The sequence below is a fragment of the Pavona decussata genome, unplaced genomic scaffold, assembly GCF_977016875.1.
Source record: "Pavona decussata unplaced genomic scaffold, jaPavDecu1.1 SCAFFOLD_220, whole genome shotgun sequence".
Classification (NCBI taxonomy): domain Eukaryota; kingdom Metazoa; phylum Cnidaria; class Anthozoa; order Scleractinia; family Agariciidae; genus Pavona; species Pavona decussata.
In genome coordinates, this window is record NW_028145625.1 from 364,587 (window position 1) to 388,342 (window position 23,756).

The following is a 23,756-nucleotide window of genomic DNA, read 5'->3' on the forward strand; positions in this document are numbered from 1 at the left end:
GTCACTTTTTTTATCAACAAAAATAGAAAGAAAATAGGCAACTGAAGCTTCTCTTGATGAAAAATTTATTCTGATAAGTCTTTTTTTCTATGAAGGAAAGGCGTACAATTTTTAATTCGTGACGAAAACTCCGCCATCGTTTCGTCCATTGACTCTATCCTTTCAAAATATGGTATAATCTTCCGGAAAGATGTCCAAGCTTGCAATATCTGAGTTTAACCAAGTCTGCTTGCGAAGAATTACATCAGGCTTGTGTTCGTCAATTACAGCCGCATTGTCTGCAATCTTGATCTTTAAGCTCCGATAATTTGTGACCAGGCGTTTCAATTTCCTTGGCGCCTGTGTCGGCGTTTGTTTACAATTTGGTTGAGGTGGAGAAACTTCGGCGTCGCAATTATTCGGAGAGTCAAAACCATTTGGCAAGCCCAAGGAAATCAGCGAATTTTCGAAGAATGAGTTTGAAAAATTTGGCAATCCGCAGAGAGGGCAGATCCAGGATCAGGACGAGTTTGCTAGCATCTTGTACATGTCATGCGATAAATCTCAACAATCACGTCTTACATGGAACCATTGCTCGCACTCGTCGCACTGAGTCCCCATTTGATTTGACTTGACAGACTTCGAGGATATACCACAGGGAAATTTCCATTGACCAGGTTTCGGTTCAACATCTCCGCCCAGAAATAGCAACATTTTGAAAAATACTGAAGAGCCTCGTAGATAAGTATTGTCGATCGTCTTGTTCTTGCTTGCCCGTACGTAGCATTGCCAGACGGCAGCAACGCGGTAAAAATCGTCATTTGTCGCTTGAGAGTTACAATTAAAATATCCAGATATACCTTTGGGGCCTTTGTTACTTTGCTTAATTAAAATACAACCACTTGGCCATCAGTAGTAGACCCAAAGTTACGAATAGAACAGGAGCGAGAAAGCGTGTTGCAACCATTATGCAAATTTAAGCTGCACATCAATCCCAAAAAAAAAGTAAGCAAATCTTATTCGTCAGCTGGTTCGCTTGTTGCCACCTGTAGTTAAACTTTTTGCTGAAGTTTTTTCCCGTTTTTGAATGCAAAATGCCGAAGTCACCCATGAAGGAATTTTTTGTCCATCACGGTCATATTGCGAACTCACAGAATGACCAGCTGCCAGTTAGATTGATAGCTCAGTTGGTAGAGCTTTGCACCGGCATCGCAGATGTCGTGGGTTTGAAACCCGTTGAAGCCTGTATTTTTTTATGTTTTCTTTTGCAGCTGCTTAAGTTGCGTACTAACTGCGCTGATCTTTCTTCTATTTACTAAGTTGACTGTGTTTGTAATTTGTGCTGCTAGTACATATTGATATATTATCCATCTTTAGTGTTAATGTACCTACTAGCGTTAGTTCCCATCGACGACTATTCTACAATCTGATTGACGAAAGTTATTCCTTTCTTTTTAAACTTTTCTATTCCGTGACATTATTTGTAGTAAAAATTAAATAATAATAACTCGTTCCAGATTTCAACTTAGGAGAGTCCATTCGGCAACATCACTCGATGACACAATGCCATTGTGAAAGATGCTTTTTGATAAAAAAAAAACAAGAACTAAATACATGTTTTTGTATTTTAATAGTCTTTGTTCCATTCTTTTTTGTAACAGAGTTCCAAATGATTCCCAAATGAAAATATTACTAGTACAGATCTCCACACACGCACACACATACATCTACAAAGGACAGCAATTATGGAGCCACGACGCGTTATTATTATGGCTGTCATTATTATTTTGTTTCTTTTTATGAGCAACAATCATCAATCGTTGTGTCTGCTGATTTACTTGCCCCGTTTATTTAAATGAACAGCTAATCTATCTGGCGATTTATCTCGTGATTTAGCGATTTTAGTTTCGACCTGATGAAGTATTTTAAAACTTGCAATAAATACTCTAAAGCTAAAGGTCTGATTTCGACAATTTCACAATTATATATGTGCCGTTTAGCTATTAAAAAATATGATTTACGAAAATAAACAATCTTTACATTCTAAGATACCAAGTATTGTGTTTTTATCTGACAACTGATTTATATTTATATCAATCTCGTTCCCGGAGCCCGCGTTACCCTTATCCAGCAGAACGGACAACAAGAGACTCTGGGAAAAAGCGTTTCGGATGACAAGATTCTTGTCATGAGGTTCAACTGCCCAAGCGTAAACATCTTGACAAAATAGTGACGAATACAGAGAAAGTATTCCACGATGGTATTGAATTTTCTGTGACAAAATTAGGAAATCCTAACCTAGAATTGAAAAAGGAGCAGTACTATGCGATTGGGGCCATTTGTCTGGAGAAAAGGGATGTACTGACTGTGTTGCCAGCGGGTCTTGGCAAATCGCTCCGTTATCAAGCGTTGCCCGGGATTTTTGATCTTATGCAAAGTGAAGGTAAACAGAAAGACTAGATAGTCATCGTTGTGTCGCCGTTAGATGCATTGTTCCGGGATCAGTTGCAGAAGTTAAAAGGCTGTATGAATGTCTGTATTAAAAAAAAAAGTAGGATCGTGGAAGTTGAAGGAGAGCAGAAGGTTACGGTCCCAAAAGATGTTAACAAATGTAGTTTGCTGTTTGGTCATCCCGAGGTTTTGTGGGCAACAAAACTGTGGCGACGATGTTAAAGGGAGAGGAATTTCAGAGGAGAGTGCAAGCGATAGTCATAGATAAGGTTCACTTGGTTCTGCAATGGTATTTATATATTCTATTTCAAAAGCTGTTTTAGAATGTTGTTGATTTATCATCTTTTATTTCATTTATCAAGGCTTCCGAATAAAATTATTATTTAATTACACATTTCTTGATTATTTTGTATTCGATACATTCTATAAAAGTGGCCCTATTCCACACCTGGGGGAAAGAAACTAAACTAAGCTAATATATACTCTGTAAACAATCAATAGTGGCTTTTGCTATTGCATAGACAGTCCCTTGATGAGCAATCAGCCTCAGCCACATATTCCTTCCAAGATCTAGATGTTTGCTAATAACTCAAACTATAGTCCTACTGAAAAAAATCATTTGGTTTTGTGTCGATAGCAAATAGAATCTGTCATTCAGAGGTTCCCTGTACAATATTAGTATGATGACCCAGATGTAAGAAAAAGCGATAATTGAACATTTTGCAAGGGTTGTGTAATTTTTGATCTGCTTCCTTAGCATCTGCATGGAACACCTGCTGAAATCACCACTGTTACCAGAATTGTTTTGTAGTATATCAGTCCTTGGTTACTCTTAAACAATCTAACAAATCACCCTTGAGTAACCGATAGTGGGTGAGGTGCATGCCTGTGAATGAACTAAGTGAATTAAGTGCGTGTCCACGATAGGACCAGGCAGGAGGTGATAATACTCAAATCACCGATTTGGCTCAAACTTGGCAGAAAGATTAAGTGTCATGAACATATTCATGTGTTAAAACATCAAGTCAAAATATTTCATTTTACCAGAGTTATGGGTAAAACCTGAAAAATGGCCATTTTGGCGCAAATTTATGCATATTAATTAGTCAAACTCAATTGAGTGGTTAGACAAATATAATTGTGATCTGGAAATAAAACCCACTGAATTGTCTTCCCCATTGACCAGGCTTGTAGCACAGTGCGTAATTTCAATCGATACCTTCGATGTCGTTATTTGCCTGAACCTGAAGTAAGAGGCTGTTTAAGTCATTTTCACGAGAACCTCAAATTCGGCTTTTTTGTACCCAAATATCTCCAATGGCCAACAACCTAACTATGTAACTTAACCATAAGATTGAAGAGGCATATCATAACCTTCAAAATACAGAAAAAAAATTTTGGGCAAATGAATAGTTTGTTTGTATGAAGCAAATATGTATTACCACCCGAACGATCAGTTGTCGATTTCATCAAAATTCATGTCGCAAAAAAAAAAATATTTCAATCTTCTAACTGAACATGAAAAGACACGGAATGTTCAATGAAGTAGTTTCTGACAATAACAATGACAAAATTGGCGATATAAGTGGGTAAGGATTAGTTTGACCAGGCTATTAACAGCTAGGTTTCCCCTCTTTTCATACAAATATTTGCCTCCAAGAAAGCTTATCTAAAGAGGTAGTCTCTTTCAAACAGTCGCACACTAGCGCATAGTAAGAACTAAAAATGGCAATGGCTGATACATACATGTCTTCTCAGTGCATCAGGCTTCATCCTAGCTACCATTTTGTATCACAGCCATCGTCGAATGCAATTAGCCGGCTCGATCGTATCGTCTATCTGCCTCGATGTTTTCAACACGGATCCGCCATTACCATCAACTGATTAAAATTATCAGAATATACCATTTTTGTTTCCAAAAATGAACAGAAATTAAAGTAAATAACTACATATAAATCCATTTAGAACATAACTGACATCTAAGCTTGACATGAGAGGATTCGCTGTTTATATCCGCCATCTTGGTTGCCAAATTATGGGCCTGCTTCGCGGTCAGCGGCTATGGACACAAGTTTGTCGCTGTTGCGCCAGGAGCTAAAGCATTGTCTTTTTAATAGAATTTATAACAAACTTTATCACATTTCCTCCGCTTAACGAAAACACGATAAGCCTAGAAGGGTTAGAGAGACGTATCAAGAAAACTGAAAGCTATTTCAGCTTGTTGATATTCAACATAAAAGGTGGCCCAACACACTAGAGTTATACCTACGCCCTAATAGGCCATCAGTTTCAAGCCATTCATAACCGAAGTGCTCAAGACTAACAAGAAAAAGGATTATGAAAAAATGAAACCACGGAGATCGTGACTTTAGCAGTAAGTTGCCTTGTTTGTGCTCTCAACGTTGCTGGTCTTGAACCAGAGGCAAAGACAGAAGACAATAAATAGGCCATCCCTTAAGCAACAGAAACATTGACGCCCCGGACGTCACAATGGTAACCGGAAGTTCTATGTTTCCCTTTTGACGCTACGACATCACCAGTTCAACCTACAGACGTCAAAATTAACGTTTTCATATCCGCGGTGAGGAGTAAAATTGCGCCAATTAACAGGAAATAAGACTTCCGGTTGCCAAACTGTACGTCCGAGACGGCAACGTTGTCAAAACACTAAAAAAATGGTAGAAATACGGTATTTAACCACATTTAATCTTCCAGCAAATCTGGAGCAAATCTTTTGCACTGGGAGAAAAATTTGTTTGCCTGACAAGTGCCCTTAGCTTGCATCAGTGATAGATGTACACGATGCGCGGACTTTTTGACATGGTTTAGCTCAATCAATGTCGTTCCCAAAGCCTGCGCTAGTTTTAATTTAGCTGAGACGAAAAGCTCTGACCTTAAGGAGAGTGTCTCCCAAAAGGGTTTAAGGGAAAAAGGAACATGGCCAATTTCAACTGAGAAACAGGGGAACAAAGACAGAATATCTTAGGGAACAATGAAAAGCTTTCGGTGTAATGGGGACAAAAGGCTCCGATAGGTGGGACATAAAAGGCGCTTATCTTGTGACATTTTCTTTTTTTTTTTTTTTTTTCAATTTTTTTTTGTTTGGAATTGCAGTGGCCATTGAACTAGGGTTTGAGTATGAAATATAAACTGGGTGATGGGTAATTCAATATTGGAAGTATTCACTTGCTGTTCTTCCCCCGAAATAGAGGATGTTTATGTTTAGTGGTTTTAGACCTTACATAAAAAATGCCTTACATTTGTTTCTGTATTTATAATTTAGGGACTTAAACCCTTTAAGAGAATGAATCTGGTAGAAGAGGCCTTATGACTGAACTGTCTGCTCAGGCCTGGAGTAGTCATTATTTAAGACAATCACATTCTTAGTCTCGTAACTAAGAGAGGGAAATCTGTGGATGTTAACAAGTGCATAGAAATCATAACCACGAACTTCCCAGGGCTGAAGCTAAAATCACTTGACTGCGTATTCATGCCTCTAAGTTGATGATTATTTCCTCTGCTAATCGCTGTCGATTTAAGACTTCGTCGACCATAGTGGCTTCTTCAGCTTCTTCTTCCTCATTCTCCACGCGTCGACCACTCCTATGAAGGACACTTATTCGGGAGAAATAGTTTGCGATTTGCTGGGCGGTTAACCATTGGGATCTTTGAAACATTTTCTTCTTCCCATTAGTGGTCCTCAAGTTTCTAAGTCGAGATAACACTTCTACTGGATTTGCTTTGTGTCCAGTTTCTTCGCCTTTTAGGAATGTCTGATTTAAGAAGTCCCTCACAGATTGAGTAAATCGCACACCACCTTTAGGTTTTTTTAAGGCCCATCCCTTCACACGGTTTTGAGGAGACAACTCTTTCTCCTTCTCACGACCATTAGCTAGTTCTTGACACCTTTCACTTGTAGAAACTTGAACAGACCCAACTGTTATACATTTAGATTGCCACTTTCGCTTGATAGTATCGTACACACCCTCCTTATGGATGCGATAAAAGTGCTTTCCTGAATCAAGGTGCCGTTCCAAGTTTTTGCTCGAGACAAACACTTTAACGCATCCCACCTCAGGACATGCAAATCCTCTTTGTAGGTCTTGGTCGTCATAATGATCATTATTGACGTTTCCCTTCGATGTTTCATCGCGCGTGTCATGTTTTGCCATGTTCTTAAGCCTCTTGAATTCCCCTGTATTAACCACCGGATTGGTAAAATTCTCATGCACAATCAGTCCATTTTCCTTTTGTGGATTCGACATTGTTTTTAAATCTTGTGTACGCATTAGCTTTCCCTTGCCAATCCCGTAGGCCTTCCATACCCTGATTCCCAACCTTTGAAATTCGAAATTATTGAAAGACTGGATTCCTGTACACTTGTGCTGTGTTATTTCTTGCTTGCTTGTATCTACACTAACAAAAGACACACGACAGCCCTTCACGCCACCATAGGAATCTAGGGCCCTCTTCATGTCAGATGCTGAGATGATATTGTTTCCTTCGTTCAAGTATCTGCGCATGTGGCTTTTCATGGTCGCTATGCGGCGATCACAAATGTCTTTACCAGACTGGGGATCACTGAAATCGTACCGTTTGATTTGGATTCCCACCCTCTTTGAAATCCCTGGAATTGTTAGCATCAGTGGCCCGCAGTAATAACACCCAGCATTGTCTGACCTCAAGAATGCCTCGTTAATTCTGGGATGTGTTTGCTTCAGTTGTTTTAGGACATCTTCAATAACTGAAGCAACAGAAAACCAGTTTTGGATACAATTGTCAAAGACGTGGAAAAATGTCTTTACCTAAAAATAAAGGAAAAAAGAAACTAGCCTAATTTGCTGAATAACAAGACGCCTTTAAGAGCGTTACGTGGGATGCTTGGGTCGATGTAGCATTAACTTTAAATTGAATGGCTGATTACCTGTAGGAGTTCGGGAACACCGATTGCATAAAATGATGGCTTTTTACATGGGATGCCCTGAGGGCAGACCGTGTCTAAGATTTGGCTTGGTATCCTTTTTTTTTTCTCCATGGTAGATACAAATCTGCACATTAATTTATTCATTAAACCTGACTTATACTCTGCTCTCTCCAAGAAGGGATCTATTGTTCTGATTGTATGTCTTCAACAAAAACAGCCCAATCAAAATCCATTATCGACGCGTATATCGCGAAGGAGGGGACCAACTCATCCCTAACAGTGAGACGTTAGCCACGATCTGGGCCCTAAAGGTTTTTCAAAATGGCGGCCACATGCATGAATTTAAGACTCTAATCTGCCGTTTTCAGAAAGAAAACAAACCTTTCTAAAGCGGTAAATCGAAAGAACAACTTCTATGTAGTACTCGACAGTTCAAACGGTGGAAATTGGAGAGTTCACGGCGAAGAAATTACGCTATGACAAACAGATCGAATAATTCAATGCGAAGGAAACTTCACCAGAGGTCATAAGATCATGACTGGCGCGTGACGCTGCAGACTTTGTCGAACTGATGCCTAAGCGCTACTGGTAATCGACGTAACAGAAAAATGAATAAAAAGTAAAGGTTTGATTGTCAATTTTGACTAAAAATTTTCATTTAGGAAAGCTTTGTGTCTGTTTGTCTTTCTATTTTACTTACTAACAGTGCGTTATCAGTTCATCGTCTCTGCAGTATTTTATTAACGCACATGAAGCCAGTTGAGTTATACGCATTTACGCACGTAAAAGTTACGCGACAGTGAAAAATCTAGCCTGCGAATACAGCCGCCTCTCATTCGCTCCAGCTACTGCGTGCGAAACGCGAATGAGAGGCGGCTGTATTCGCAGGCTATGAAAAATCCACCTAAATTGGCTTTTCTTTGACTGTCGACCATCGTTTCTTTTATTAAAATTATCGTTTTAGGAAATCTTATTTCAGAGTCTCTTCCACTTAGAAAACTAAAAAATACATCTCTTGCCTGATACGGTTCGAACCTCTGCTTAGCAACCCCCCCCCCCCCCCCCCCCACGTTAATACGAACACCTCCCTGTTATGGACAGTTCACCTGGTCCGAGAGAACTCACATTTCATGTAAATTGTACTTCGTTAATGCAGACACCTCTATAGATAATGTGGACACCTAGCCCCGCCCCTTAAATTTCCGTACTTAAGAGGTTCGACTGTATTTATCAGATTTTTGAAGGCATAATTGATGAATGACAGCGATTTAATCAAAGATTCCCATCGCTCGTTGCGTTGGTCGAGCAAGCTTGCTTGCTTACTTTCTTTCCTTTTTATGAAATAAAATCTTTTTGAAATGTGGCGCAACTCCAAACATTCGTTTCATTGGGTGTCCACTCCACAAATAATTATGCAAAACATTTCCGAAATGGAATGATAGCCAAGTAGCGTCAGAGATGGACACGCATTGCAAGTATGTTGCTTGCAATGTTGCACCGAGTATCCGAGCCATTTGTGAACAGCAAAGTTTCAACGTGTCCACCCTTGGAACTACTCAATCATATGCATTCCACCCTGAAAGCAATCACAGTGCGCATCGCATATTCTGAATTAATAAAATGTGTTGATATTCTTTTATCGACATTGATATTGTTAAAATAATTTTAGTTACCTCAATCTCGTTTTCGTCATTTTTCGTAATTGCCGCAGACACGTGCCAGGGCCGCCCCTTTTTGCCGTACCATTCTGCCTGGGTCTCTCTAAAACGCACTGGCAAGTACTTCATGGCCCAATCCATGATAACTAGCACTTGTGTAGGTTTCATTTGATTCAAGATGTTGGTCTTGGCAGCTTCTTGGTGTGCAGTTCTCATTATATGTGCTTTCCAATCTTGGATTTTTTTGACAGCATACTCAACGTCATGAGCAATTTCCTCTTTTTCTTCTGTCCTAGGAAATGAATAAATAATTGTCTTGTTTTCTCATGTGAACACATCTCAAAAGCGGCTAATTCTCCAAAGAATCACATTTTCCGCAGTTAAATCGTTATTGATACTCACACCAAATAATAATAGCTAAAAGTAAACAACAGCGGTCTCCGCAACACAAGATAAACGCGCTTAATAGGATAACTTGGTTCTTAATCGATTAAAAGTGTACCTCAGTTGTACTTGTTCAGAGGAGACAATCACTTCGATTTCTGTAAGTGAACTTTCCAGTGCCTCGCAGCGATCACAAATTTCATTATGTTCGTGAAAGCACTTCTGTTGGAACTCTGGCATACTGTCAGATAAAGCATGAGCTCTGCAGTGATCAGTACTGCGGCTTTCATCAGTAATGTGGACTTTAAAATCTGTCTTAAGGTAGTTTTTGCTAGCTTTCAGCTTTCCTTGCAAGTCAATAGCCCACGTCTTTGGCATCCCTTGTTAGGATAAAAACAATGCGACAATAAGATTTAATCTGATAAATGAAAATGAACACCATATTGCTTACAGCTTCTATTCTATTTCACTGCTATTTAAAAAAATGTACGCTATTCAGCACATTTTGAGAAGGATACATGATGAGGACAAAGGTAGCAAGACGGGTTTTCAAATTCCCTTAGTTGGCGACGCATTACTTAAGGATGGTAATTGCATGACGGGTATCACAGGGGGCGGAGGGGGAGGGGGGCGAAATTCGTAGGCAAAAACAGTTTTATTACCTGCTTTAGATAATCTCTCAGTGACATCGTGCAAGGTTTGAATTGCCGTCATTCCTTCTGTAGCGGTGTTGTCTAAACCAGCAAGACATTTCTTTTCAGATGCCGCGCAAACCTTTAGGAAGCAATGTAAATACTTGATACTAATGCCAAGATGTTGAACAGGGGGAAGAAAAAAGGCCTAGAACCAAGAAATGTTGCCCTTGTAACTTGCAAAGGGATCTGCGAGTCAGCGGTTTTTACAATGGGTGGGGAAATTTCCGCGGTACACAGTCCAGCGAGCTTTGCCCGTGCACTTTATCTGTAGGTACCTTTGTAAAACAACAAAGTAAAATAAAGAAATTGAACGTTCATAGAGAATGCGTCAACCAACCCCATCCCCCCCCCCCCCCCCCGCCCTTGCATCTGCCTCGGTGGCCAACGAATTACTTACACAAACACTACACTGCATCAATGCAATCACAACACGGAATGACATCAGCAGCAGCAGCATGTTAAGGTTTGGTGCCGCCAAATCCATAGTTAGGTCAAAATTGATTCAACGCGTCTACCTTTTCACACAATCCCCCCCCCCCCCCCCCACCCAGCCAAGTCTTCTCGTTCATAACACCTACCTTCAGTATGGTAAACAGTGTTGACCTTCCTAAAGGCTGGAACTCCTCTTCTTTACAAAATGAGGTGTACAAATCAACAAGCCTCGAGGCAGTAACTGTTCGTACCACATTGGGAATTTCCAATGTCTGCTTGTCTGACAACTTTAGGATCTTAGTGCCGTATGCCACGTCTTGCAAGTAATATGGACTTGCGATAAAATCAACAAAATGATCAACTTTGACAGGATCCAAACGTGTTCGGTGGACTTCTGGTATTTCTTTTCGTCGTCCCGGCCCAGCAAGTGCAGCGTGTTTTCGTGCCTCGTCAATGCGCCATTTGGTCAAGCCTGGTATCATTTCCTTTAGCTGAGACTTGGAGTAATCCTGAACAAATATTGACAGAATCTCCTGTTTCGTAATCCAAGAGTTTGTCTCCTCATAGAGTATTATTAGCCGTTGCACCAAGCTACCTTCAATAGGTTTCGGTATGCCTATATCTTGAACCTTTTCGCTCGTCATAAGTTCAAATAAGGCTTGTGACTGACCTGGGGCTATGCAATCCAAGACTGCTCGACAGATTTCCTGTGATTTTCTCTTGTAGTATCGAGAGGTAATTGAGGACACCTTACTTACAGGCAAATGTAACTGTCCCCTGACGGGGCTAACATCACGTTCGCTGATGCTTCTTATGAACCCGTTTAATGAAGACAAGCTAGTCTTTATCTGCGGAGTGGGTATCCATTCTTCATCATGATCACCGGAAATATCAGGACTGTAACATGCCGAGACTTCCATTGCTTCATTCACAGAGTTTTGACCTGTCTGGCAAGGATCATTCTCCAGTTCCAGGTTCTCAAACTGTTTGATAAGACTCTCTTGGCAAGGGATATTTTCCTCTGATGGTGTTAAAACGATCCCCAAAATCTGAAAGCAGGCATATAAGAAGTTAGTTTGCAAGTTTTTGTTCAGTTTTGCAAATATCAAATATCGACGTAGAATGGCAAAATATATTTAGGATACGTTAAGTAAACTTAGACAGTCATACAAGTTTTCAAAGTTCTACAATGCCTATAGCGTATTTCTGAATGAAAATGTAACTAAATTACTTTTTCCTTGCTGTCGTTTCCTTGCTGTGGACTTTCATTTTTTGGCAATGCATTCGGAAAATCCTGATGAAAGCCAGTCGATTCCTATGGTAAAATGAAGACTTCATCATTATCATCATCATCATTTACTTCCCTTACTAAAAATAAAAAATCATTCAATTTACAAGTTAAGGTAACGGCGAGGAGACCTCAAGAAACCACCAGTCTTATAAGAGAGGCCACTTCGGCTGTCATTAATAAATAGAAAATATGGTGCTACGTAAGTGCGACTTGGTCAATTCATGGTTTTACAGATAAAAACTGCAACGTATGCATTTTTTTCCTTTAAAGGTAAAAAAAAACTAGGTAAGGAAGTTCATTCGTTCATCCACTGGCCCTATTTTTAAGGAACTTAAACTCTTAAAATTTCATGATATCCATTCGTTTCAATTAGGTACTTTTATGTTTTCATTCAAGAACTCTACACTCCCTTCCAAATTCAATAACTTTTTTTTACTGAATAGTCAAATCCATAATTATAATAGTGAGAATGCTCAGTCCTTCCGCTTGCCACTGTGCAGAACGAACATCAGGAAGTTTTCAATTTACTTTCAAGGTCCAAACTTTTATAATTCGCTAAATTCTGACATAACTAGTTCTCCCTCCTCCGCTTCTTTTATAATGAAAGCTTAAAGATTTTCTTCTCTCTAGGTATTAACTTCTGTAAGGCTGTATTTCTCAACTAACTTACTTAATATGTGTGTGCGTGTGTGTGTGTGTACGTGTGCGCGGTCAAAGTTAATTATCATAAGTCCATATTGTAATTCTAATATAAGATAGCTATTTTTTAAAAGTGAGGAAGCCTGACTTTATAAGCCTCGTGGTTTCTTTCAGGTTTTCTCGCCATTTATTTTCTTTCGTCAATTTTCGTCATTTTTTTTCCATCTGTAATTGTTGTATATGGCAAAATAAATATTGTATTGTAAAAAATATTGTATTGTATCCATCCATCCATCCATCCATCCATCCACCTTATCGTTCGTCCATTCGACCAGCCTATCGTCTGCCCGTTTGGTCGTTTTGTCGTTCGTTCGATCAGTCGGTCAGACAGAGTGGCATACTGACCGACCGACCGACCGACTGACTAACCGATCATTTATCATTCATTTGTTCGTTCGTTCATTAGTCATTCATTCAATGGATCTCCTTGTCAGACTTACTAATTTGGGAGTGCTACCATAATCGTTTTCTTCCCTGGGTGTGTCCGCTTTGAATATATCCATGTGATGCTGACGGCAACGTCTACAAAGTCATAACGAATTATGCGAAGGATAAAACAAACAATCAATTGACTTATAATAAACAAAACAATACAGGATTTAGCTTTCTTCTCTTCAAATCGCACGGTACGGCGGAAGGCATGAATCGCGTCGAGCGTAGATTCGTGAGTACAAGCGTCGCACATCGAACGCATATTGTAATCATTAGAACGTACTTGAACCAGATATAATATACTAAGAGTAAGGTCTCATGAAGAAACAAGTGATGTAAATGTATGAATCTCAACACGTGCAACACGTGGATGACTAACATACATCTGGCAATTTGGAATTAATTGTAATCTACGCACGTCTTCTGAGAAAAACTAGTTTGAAACTAAACAAATTCCCAATAGACAGGCTAACACAACAACGAGGAAAGCTGCCGGCAACAGCGCAGTCAGAACTTGATCGTTCATTTTGCCGCCAAAAAAATATTTCCCGCCAGAAAATGTCTTCAGCTGAAAGGAGCGCTTTTATTAGCTGAAACGTTCACTTCTAATCACAACTTTTTGCATACATGAAAACTTGGCATCTTTCATCATATTTTTGCTTCCCATACAAAGGTATTACAACAAGAAGATTGGTCTTCTAAAAAAAAATTTCTGGCTGTCTGTTTTCATGCGAAAGCGGAAAGTGCCATATGCAAATTTCTGGTGAAATGAACATTTTTAGATCTTGTCAGCTTTGATAAGGTTTCAAAGACAAAAAATTGTTTCATTTTCGCAATTTTCATCCGATAATTTATGAGAAAGCAAAACGACCTGATCGATAAATTTTCATCAACTGTTTAATACATTGTAAAATTTATTGAAATGCACGTGACAACGCAAACACCACAAACGCAACTGAATAGCTTTCTCCCCGGACAATCAAAACCTTTTTGGTACGTTCATTGAATAGTGAAGCATAACACAGAAAACTAACCTTCTTTGAAATAATTCTTATTAAGCAAGATTAAGTCATATTTCAAATTATTTTTACTTGAAGATTGGGTGGACTTGACTACAAAGGAAACATTTCGGGCCTGAAATGTAATGCGATACTTATTTTTCAAAACATTTCCCTTTGTGAGATCAGCTTGAAAAACGGCTCTCGGTCCACATAAATCTACCTGGAAGTTAAAAAAATCATCGGACTCGACTTTCTTTGCACACTGAATTTCACTACTACTACGAAAATCCGAACGATAATTCTCCACTAACATAAAAATGTTGATGATATTTTTGAGCTACTGTTTTTAGGTAATGCGGGTGAGAATTTCCGAGCCATCGCAAAATAGCGTCGAACGAGTGCCGCAAAGTTTGCTATTGTTACGTTGTTTGCACAGTCCTGAACCTATATAATTGTGATAAGGAGATTAACTTTATTCTTTACCTGATCCTACTGGAACGAGTTTCTTCCACCCCTTCATTATCTTCTTTGATACGCCCCTGTCGCATTTTCCTTTTCTTGATCCATGCAATGGGTGCAAACAAAAGCGAGAAGGGCGCCAGTTCAGTCCAAGGAGGTCTCGATGCTTTGGGCAAACTCTCATACGTTCCCCTTGTTCATTAAAGTGCCCTGTTCTCAGGAGTATCAGTTCACTTTCTGACGAAACGGATTTTCCAGATACTTTCAGATTTTTAAGATGGAGTTTGATATCTCTCTTGCATGAAGCAATGGGGATGTATTCTTTGAGAAGGGGATATTTTGGTGACAATCCACAGTGTGTCGATTCTCCTCTGCCTATAGAGCATTTGAGAGGCCTCGGTGTTCGAGGTGGCATGTTCGAAATTTTAACGCGCTTGTTTAATTCGAATCCAATCTAAACTCGTGCGAAAGATGCGCGAACAAGCGAACGTCCACGCGAAGACAAAACATAACAGGTGTTTGACAACCGCAGACAGCACGCAGGCTCACAAACGCTACTCCAAAATGGCGAAGTCAAAAGAAAACATATTCTTACCAGATTTTGATGTCAATTATATTCTAAATGGATTTATGAGAGCTTATTTACCTCACTTCCTGGCACATTTTTGGAAACAAAATCGGTATGTTCACATTTTTCATCAGTTGATGACAATAACGGGTGGCTTGTTGAAATAATCGAGGTACGATCAAGCCGGCTAATTCGATTCTACCGTACGGTGGCTGTGAGATAAAACGCTTGCTAGGATGGAGCCTGAAGCACTGAGAAGACATGTATGTATCGGCCGTTACCAATTTTAGCTCTTACTATGCTAAATGTGCGATTATTTGAAAGAGATTACCTCTTTAAATAAGCTTTCTTGGAGGCATATATTTGTATGAAAAGAGGGGAAACCTAGCTGTTAATAGCCTGGTCAAACTAATCCTTACCCACTTATATCGCCAATTTTGTCATTGTTATTGTCAGAAACTACTTCATTGAACATTCCGTGTCTTTTCATGTTCAGTTAGAAGATTGAAATATTTTTTTTTTGCGACATGAATTTTGATGAAATCGACAACTGATCGTTCAGGTGGTAATACATATTTGCTTCATACAAACAAACTATTCATTTGCCCAAAATTTTTTTCTGTATTTTGAAGGTTATGATATGCCTCTTCAATCTTATGATTAAGTTACATAGTTAGGTTGTTGGCCATCGGAGATATTTGGGTACAAAAAAGCCGAATTTGAGGTTCTCGTGAAAATGACTTAAACAGCCTCTTACTTCAGGTTCAGGCAAATAACGACATCGAAGGTATCGATTGAAATTACGCACTGTGCTACAAGCCTGGTCAATGGGGAAGACAATTCAGTGGGTTTTATTTCCAGATCACAATTATATTTGTCTAACCACTCAATTGAGTTTGACTAATTAATATGCATAAATTTGCGCCAAAATGGCCATTTTTCAGGTTTTACCCATAACTCTGGTAAAATGAAATATTATGACTTGATGTTTTAACACATGAATATGTTCATGACACTTAATCTTTCTGCCAAGTTTGAGCCAAATCGGTGATTTGAGTATTATCACCTCCTGCCTGGTCCTGCCTGGTTGTATCATGGACAGACACTTAACAAATACCTTTGTTTTCTGTTCTAAGATGCATATTAAGGCCAGCTTAAGGGAAGATTGGTGTTCTGTCCAATTTGTTCCCTGCAGTACCACTTCTGGTCTTCAGAGGAACTGCCACAAGAGCCACCAAGAGTGGTATAATAGATTCCCTGGGGTTCTCTGATCCAGTTATTGTTGAATCTTACCCAAACAGGGCAAACCTATTCTATGCGTATCATGTTCGCCCCAATAGAGGAGGTGGGAAACTGAAATCAATTTTACAACCCATTGTTGTTGAACGGAACACTAAAAATAATCAAATGCCACTAGCCTTAATTTATCGAAACCTAGTAACTGGTGCCGAATGTTTCCTTTACTTCAGCAACAGTATGGATAAGGATCAGTACTACCCTTCTACTGCACTGCCTTTAGCAAAAAAGTCTTTTCAGCCAGTACCATGCACAGTACCCTGAGCATGAACAAAATCTCATTGTTGGAGAATTAGTGAAGGAGACATGTATCCGCCGCATACTTTTTGTGACGATTGCATTCGACCTTGGGATCGACTGTAACAATGTCAGACAAGTAATCCAAATTGGAGCCCCCCACACAATGGAGGATAACTACCAGAAAGTAGGCCTTGCTGGAAGAGATGGTCTCCCAGCCAGGGCAGATATCTGTTACAACTCCTACTATATCTCCAAATCCAGAAAAAAAAAACATGTCTGATGTAATGAATAACTTTGTGCAATCAAAACAATGCATAAGGAAAATGATTCTCAGCTATTTTGACCATTATGTTCCCAACAATCAAGATCCTGCCCACATTTGCTGTGACTTTCACAGTCGTCAGTGCAGGTGGGATAGCTGTGAGTTTGCACTAGCACTTGCGGACATAGACGTTGACATTCCCCAGGAGCAACCAAGTGCTGTTCATCTTCTCCAGGATCCATCAGGTGAAGAGCTGAAAAAAACTACCTTTGATGCTGAAGTCAAGACCCAAATCAGAATGGACCTTAAATCCTCGATACCGAGTCAACCTGCAACGAGAACTGGGAAGGAGTACTGTAGGTAGTGTGGGTCTTTGAATTGATTGATTTAGTCATACAACACTTAACACAATTAACTTCTGTTGAAAAGGTGGAAACCATCTTACCTGTCTATAGCCATGAGATTGCAACCGATATTTTCTGTATTATTCAGAAGAATACCTCTGGCAACCTTGATCAATTATGGTAGAGGTGAAATACCATGAAATTCGATTATAAGCCCTGACCCTCAAGCTTATATTTGTACGTATTGTGCACAGCGGGAGGGTTTGGGGGATGGGGGAGTTAAAATATATGCAGCTCTCTCTGACAGTTCTTAGTTGGGCTTGGCAGATTAACAGAATGACATTGTGATATTTTTTTAGAGGGGGCTTGTAATTCAAATTTTATAGGCAAGTGCGAACTTGTCTGAGAATGTTTGGGTTCCATTTTAATTTTATCATAAAATGACAAAAAGGACAACAAAATACAAGAATTTTGAGCCATTTCATTCAGGTACCTCAAAGGAAACAATATAATAATTTTCATTAAACATTCAAAATAAGTATCACTATGTGGATAGGCATCGGAAGCATCAGCAGCAGGATTTTCTTTCGTTTTCACATATCTCCACTGGCTAGGGTTAGAAAAGTTGCATAGTTGAACACGGTTAGCGACGAAGACCTGGAATCGTTTCTGGTCGTTACCGATATATCGCAACATGGCGGTAGATTCGGTGTGGTGCTGTGCGATATCAGGCTTATCGTCGAGCTCTTTATTCATCATTTCGCCGAGGTGGATGGAGACGGTAGCAGCAGTCATTTCCAAACGTGGGATCATCACCGTTTTGATCGGGGCGAGCCGTACTTTCCCTATCATAAAGGAGCAATGTATGCATGCGACTTTTGTTGTCACAAAGACGCTGATACACCACTGAACGTACAGTATCCCACTGAGCTTGCGTCTGTGAAAATGTGAAGCTGTCTAGTCTTCACCTGTCCGAAGTCTGATGGTTTTCCGCAGCGAGGGAGGATCATGTGTTTGACAAGTGGGATTTCATTTCACCATTTTACCCAGCATTTAAGGTAGGGATTGCGGAGCTCGTCAACCCATCCAAGTTTCTCGTCTTTACACAGGTCTGGAAGCAGCTACTTGGCACTCATTCATTCCTCTTCTCGTTAGTTACTTCTTCTGGACGACAATGCGAAAGCCGAAGGTACCCGATTCAACGCACAACTGTATGCCGAGAGCATTTCGACTGGCAGGTCAGCGAAGTTGATGTCCAGCGTTTTCACGTCTTTTGAACGCTCTTCTTCCGGAATTAGCTCAAGGACGCTTCTACGGTTGCTGATAAACTTTGTGAGTCGAAATCCACCCTTTGCGCATGCTTTACAAAGACCGTCAATTTGATCCTTGCTTTCAGCTTTGGTACCGACTGAACGTAAGCAGTAATCCAGGTAGAAATTGTGTGTTAGTGTGTTTGCAACTGCGTTTCCAATTTCTTCTTCGTCTCCCTTTGATGTGTGCGGTAATGCGAAATTGGAACAGCTGGGCAGCTCCGAACGGGTGAACCGTCATACTATATTCTGCTAGTTCGGCGTTCAAGCCACCACCTGCCCACTAAAGAAAACGCATGAAGTCGTGTTGGTAGACAGGAACCCCTACTTGGTAGGGCATGGCTTCGATGTCACCCATAAAGGCTACTGGCTCTTGACTGCATCGAGTAAGGACGCCAACCTGACCAGGCAATCTGTCAGGTTAGGAACTTTTAGCAGTTATTCCTCGAGCGAGGTTCCAAACTTAACACTGCAAGCAAACATCACACAAATCTTCTCTGGCTTCTTAGGGTGGTAGACGCCATGGTGCGGAACATACCACGCCCTGCGTTTTTCGGTATTCGGTGATTCGTTTGGGACTTTCTCCGCATATTCTTTATCCACCATATCGTTTATGAATGCCACGCAGTCTCTCCAATACTTGTAGTTCTGCGTTATCTTCTTCTTCTCCCAGACAACTCTTTTGAGAGCTTGTTTTCGGTTATTAGGTAGCTTGAGGTCCTGCTGGCGAATGGGGAGTGGGATCTCGTAGCGACCCTCTGTGTGTTGGATGTCGTTGGAGACTAAAATGAAGAATTCCCTATCTTCTTGAGAGTAGCCGACATCTTCTGGAATGTTGCTTGATGCCCTTTCGCTGAGTCAAGCTCAAATAGATTTCGAAGGGACTTAGGGGTGATGATTTTCTTGACACTCTCTTCTTCTCTGACAATGATTCGATGTGCAGTCAGTTTTCTCGTTGCTGGTTCGACGGTTACATAAACTGGACCGCTGACTGTCCAACCATGGCTGAGCTGTAAAGCGAAGAGACCATCACCATCGTTTGTTACTACATTGAACCGGACAAGGACCTTTGGGAAGTGTCTTCCAATAGGAATACCGTTTTCCAGCATAGCATCATTAACAGGTATCTCTCCAGCGATTTCTTTCAGGTACTTGATGCGGCTGACAATATCTGAAGTAGGGATCTGCTTGTGATCGGCAGGCATTTCTTGTCTAGTGTAGGTTCTGGGCAGCTTGATAGGATTTTTTCTTTCAGATCAGACACGACAATATCTTTGACAATGGCCCTTTCTACTAGGTTTTGAGCTTGAATCGTTCCTAGCTGCAGTGTTATTTCAGCACTTGTTGCTTCTAGCTGTCTTTTGATTCTTTATGTGAGCAAACAACCTGCGCTTCCATTATCATAGAAAGCATACGTGTTCACCAATTTATTCCTGCCCTTTTGTTTTACTACCACTGGAAGGATGGTCGGAAGGAGGATGTCGTCTTTTGCATTGCCTTCCTGGGTGATGTCCACACACCTGTTCGTTACTTTCGTTGCTTTCTCCTCAGAAGCTTCCCTATGGCTGGTATCTTCTCGTTTGGCCACTGTGAAGCCTTCTAGATGAAGCAAACTAGGGTGAGGCTTGCTACATCTCTTGCAGACTCTCTTCTTTCTGCAACTTCTCGAGTGGTGATTATCGCCGTAGCAATCAAAGCACAGCGCCTTTTCCACTAGGAATGCCCTCCTCTCGTTAACTGTTTACTTTTGAAAGGCTTCGCAGTCATCTAAATCGTATGACCTTTCGCACAAAGGGTATCTTTGGTTTTTGACGTTTTGGCGGGAAAACCGGGCGGCCAGTGAAGAGCAGGATTTGGCAGCTGTACTTAGGTTGGTATCGAAACTAAAGCTTTTCGGTTTGGATGGCGGAAACTTCTTATTTTCCTCTGTGACACCTCTAGATCGTAGCATAGTTTTGGTGAGCGCATCTTTACCATAAACAGGGTCGTTTGCCGTTTGGACGGCATATTCCACAAATTCCACCAAGTCACCAAAGCCTGCAACGGTGTTGTGCTTACGCCTAGTTTTGACTACGGTTCCGCGTCACTTAGTTTGCAGATTGGCGGGAAGCTTTAGAACTATGGCTTGCAAGTTTGGTGCGTGATCCAACACTGCCAAGTGCATGATGGTGTTCATCGCTTGACGAAACTTCGTTAACAAGATCGAGAAACGTTTAAGTGCAGAGCCATCCTCATGCTTGAGAACTGGCCAACTTAAAAGCTACTGCATGTAGGCTGTGGAGGCCTTGTAGGCGTCGCCGCACTCCTTAGTAGTCTTCGGGCTTCTTGATAACCTCCACCAGGCGAAGTTTAGAGGCAGCCGCAGATCAGTTCGTTGCGTTCGCCTATTAGGTGCTGGTCGAAGTAATAGAGCCTGTCTGCGCTACTTATTAATTTTGATTGAACGCGCGCATCGAAGGCCATGATAAACGTCTTGTAGTCCATGAGATCGACCTTGGACTCCGGTACCTCAGGCTGTGGGGAGCTGGTGTTGCGAGGATACCATCCGTTGTATCTGTTCTTGCTGAAGTTCTTCGTCACGTACTTGTTGCATGGAATTTTCGTCACGCCGGTCGGTTTTAATTCCGGCAGGCAAAAACTCTAGAGCAACTTTTTGTGTTTCGGTTCTGGTAACGTTACCGGTCCTGACGGAGATGGCGTTACATGTTGCTCCGACGACGGCGTTACATTGCGTGGCAGTGTTGGTAGTGTTACTGGAAGAGTAGGTGGTTTTCGTTAAGGTCCATATCATCGTCTTGTTGTTCTATTTCAGCCAGAACACGCTTCCTCGCTCGAGCTTTAACAATTTTACGGTCAAGACGGTATTCTTCCCCAGCAGCCTTGAGTTCAAGTCTCTGTTTTAGCATAGAGCGTTCTGCAATTAATTCGGCAACTTTGGCTTTCTCTTTCGCTCGCGACGACAAAGATGAATTTTTCGAGATTCGAGATTCGGAGGAGCGTGACTTCTTTGAATAACGACCAGAAAGGTTATCAAATTGATCGCTGACCCGTTGTTCAAACGCAGTAAGCCAATTGACTACCATTTTGGGTACTCGAAAATGTCACTTTCTTAAAGTAAAAAACAGTAGTAAACTGTGTTTGCAAGGGCCACTGCGACAACATAAAAGTACTGGATCCTGTAGTAAAGGATCTGATCAACAAAAAAATTATAAAGCAAATAATCTAAAAAAAAGAGCAGGGCTGATCCTGGCTCTTGTTTTAGATTGTTCAATTTCTTTAAATCCAAAATGCGCCGACGCTTCTTCTTTATCTTCCGGTGATGACAGCGCATAAAGATACTCGTTTTAACAGTCTTCAAAGCGTTGACATAATCTGTCAAGCTCCGTTAACTGACCTCCAGATTGCTTTCATTGTTCATTAGTTTAGAGATGTCAGTTCTTTTGCGGGTAAGCGCCAATAAAGCGTTTGTTTGTTTTTGTTTTAGTCACCGAACGTTTTCTTCTTCACCTTTCTCTGTTAATTCTCGAATGCTACTAGATTCAGACCAGTCACGAGGCTTAACGCAGGCGGATTAAAAGTGAAAAAGAACGTGAAAAGTCTTCAAGATATTACAACTCGCTGTTACAACTAGCTTCGGAATTTGAAAAAGAAATTAGTTCATGGCTTAGAAAACCTAATGCTCGTAGACTGTTCACAGGTGCAAACTTGCTCATATCCTCCCCGAGGATTGCGCGAGTAATGCTGGATTTGCTGACACGTTCAACACGCGGTCATGGTTCTGCTCATCAGTGAGAAGTTCGGCAAGCGCAAAGACGAGATCCACCGCGAAAAAGGCTGCTCTAGAAGCGAAAGCTGCCACGCTTCAAAGATTGCATGAGCTTCAAATAAAAAAAAAAGCCTCAACTGGAAATTGAAGGTGAAATAGCCGAGGCTGAGGCCGAACGACAAGTCTTGACACAAGCCGAAGTTAAGGAAAAACTAAAGGCATATCATCATCGGGATGAAAGCGATCCAGTCAAACAACCACCTAAGCGGTCCCATTACCGTTCTTTGGAACAAGGTCTCGCAAATACTCACGAGTCGGCAATCATTCCCGAACACAAGCCGTCGTCCCATCTGGGAGAAACACCGAATGCAGACAAAAGAATATTAGAATGTCAGCCATTTTTGCATAGGATCCATGGAATCCATGGGGGCAGTTAAAGAATACCGACATTCTGCTTGAGGCCGCGTGCAGTTTATCGAGTGAGCATGTGATTTCGATTGAGCTTGTAATCGGCAGACTGCGCGTCTCTGTTCATTGACGCGTGACAATTTGAAACGAACAAACAAACAAACAAACAAAATCGACATTTTTCGGACGGTTCTTATTTTTCTTTGATAATCATCTGAGTAGTTATACTAAAACAATTATTCGCCTCAGGCCCAGTCAATATTGGTGAATATTCACCAATATTTACTTCGCCCTCGTGAATAATTGTTAAATGTTGCCGAATGGACTCTCCTGAGTTGAAATCTGGAACGAATTTACTATAACTATTTTTTTTTTTTTACTACAGAAAATATCACGGAATGGAAAAGTTTAAAGCCAAACGGTTAACTGTAGTCAATCAGATTGTAGAGATGTCGTTTGGAAGTGACGCTAATATCAAAGATGGATAATAATCCATTTACACTAGCAGCAGAAATTACAAAAACAGTCAGCTAAATGCAAATGCAAGCATATATTTTCAATGTGTGTTTAGCCGGGGCTTTTTGTATGCGTATCTTGTCAGATTGTTTATCGTTGGTTGTTTTCCTTCAGTATTAGGTTTCAGAAAAGAAATAATATGCCAACCTGAAGACGTTAAAGCTAGACCCCTTTAAGGGTGTCTGTAAAATGCGGGGTCGGGGTCTCTTTTTTATTGATTAATTAATTCATTTTTTTTTTCTTTCATACTTTTTCATTTGTGAAAAAACATCTTGTCAGACGTCGAGATCAAATTCCTGTCAAAGGGATTAAAACTTATACCAACACGCGCGTGATCACAAAAATTAACATCCGACGCCAACTCTTGCAGGATTTCAAACGTTTTGGAAGGCGAATAGATCTTCCGCGGAGAAAATCAACCCATTCTTTCCCTCTATGTGAAATCAAACTAGGATCCACCAGTTCAATCATCAGTTGCCCTAGAAACCTATTTTGAAGAGGTCAAACAACAAATTGCGGAGATAAAAATAGCCAAACATAACCAAAACGTCAAGCGTCAGGCCTGTTTACAATCCCATGGTCATACCGACACAAACAAAAGTGTCTCGCTTGATCTCAGAACTACACCATGGCAACTACAT

General features: G+C 40.6%; 2 protein-coding genes and 1 long non-coding RNA gene across 3 annotated transcripts in view; 1 reads left to right on the top strand and 2 right to left on the bottom strand.

Moving 5' to 3' along the window:
- LOC146459316 (uncharacterized) overlaps nt 1-23,756 on the top strand; it is a 329,226-nt gene that overhangs the window by 103,288 nt on the left and 202,182 nt on the right. The window lies entirely within an intron of this gene.
- LOC146459322 (uncharacterized) overlaps nt 1-23,756 on the bottom strand; it is a 49,040-nt gene that overhangs the window by 21,902 nt on the left and 3,382 nt on the right. The gene's annotated exons all lie outside the window — the stretch shown is intronic.
- LOC146459324 (uncharacterized) lies at nt 5,637-15,489 on the bottom strand. Its single transcript, XM_085089680.1, has 7 exons — nt 12,954-15,489; nt 11,755-11,838; nt 10,670-11,572; nt 10,059-10,170; nt 9,515-9,776; nt 9,028-9,304; nt 5,637-7,235 (listed from the first exon to the last, which is right to left on the bottom strand). Exons 1-7 carry the CDS (start codon nt 13,014-13,016, stop codon nt 5,919-5,921), a joined length of 3,018 nt encoding a protein of 1,005 aa, XP_084945806.1. The 5' UTR covers nt 13,017-15,489; the 3' UTR covers nt 5,637-5,918.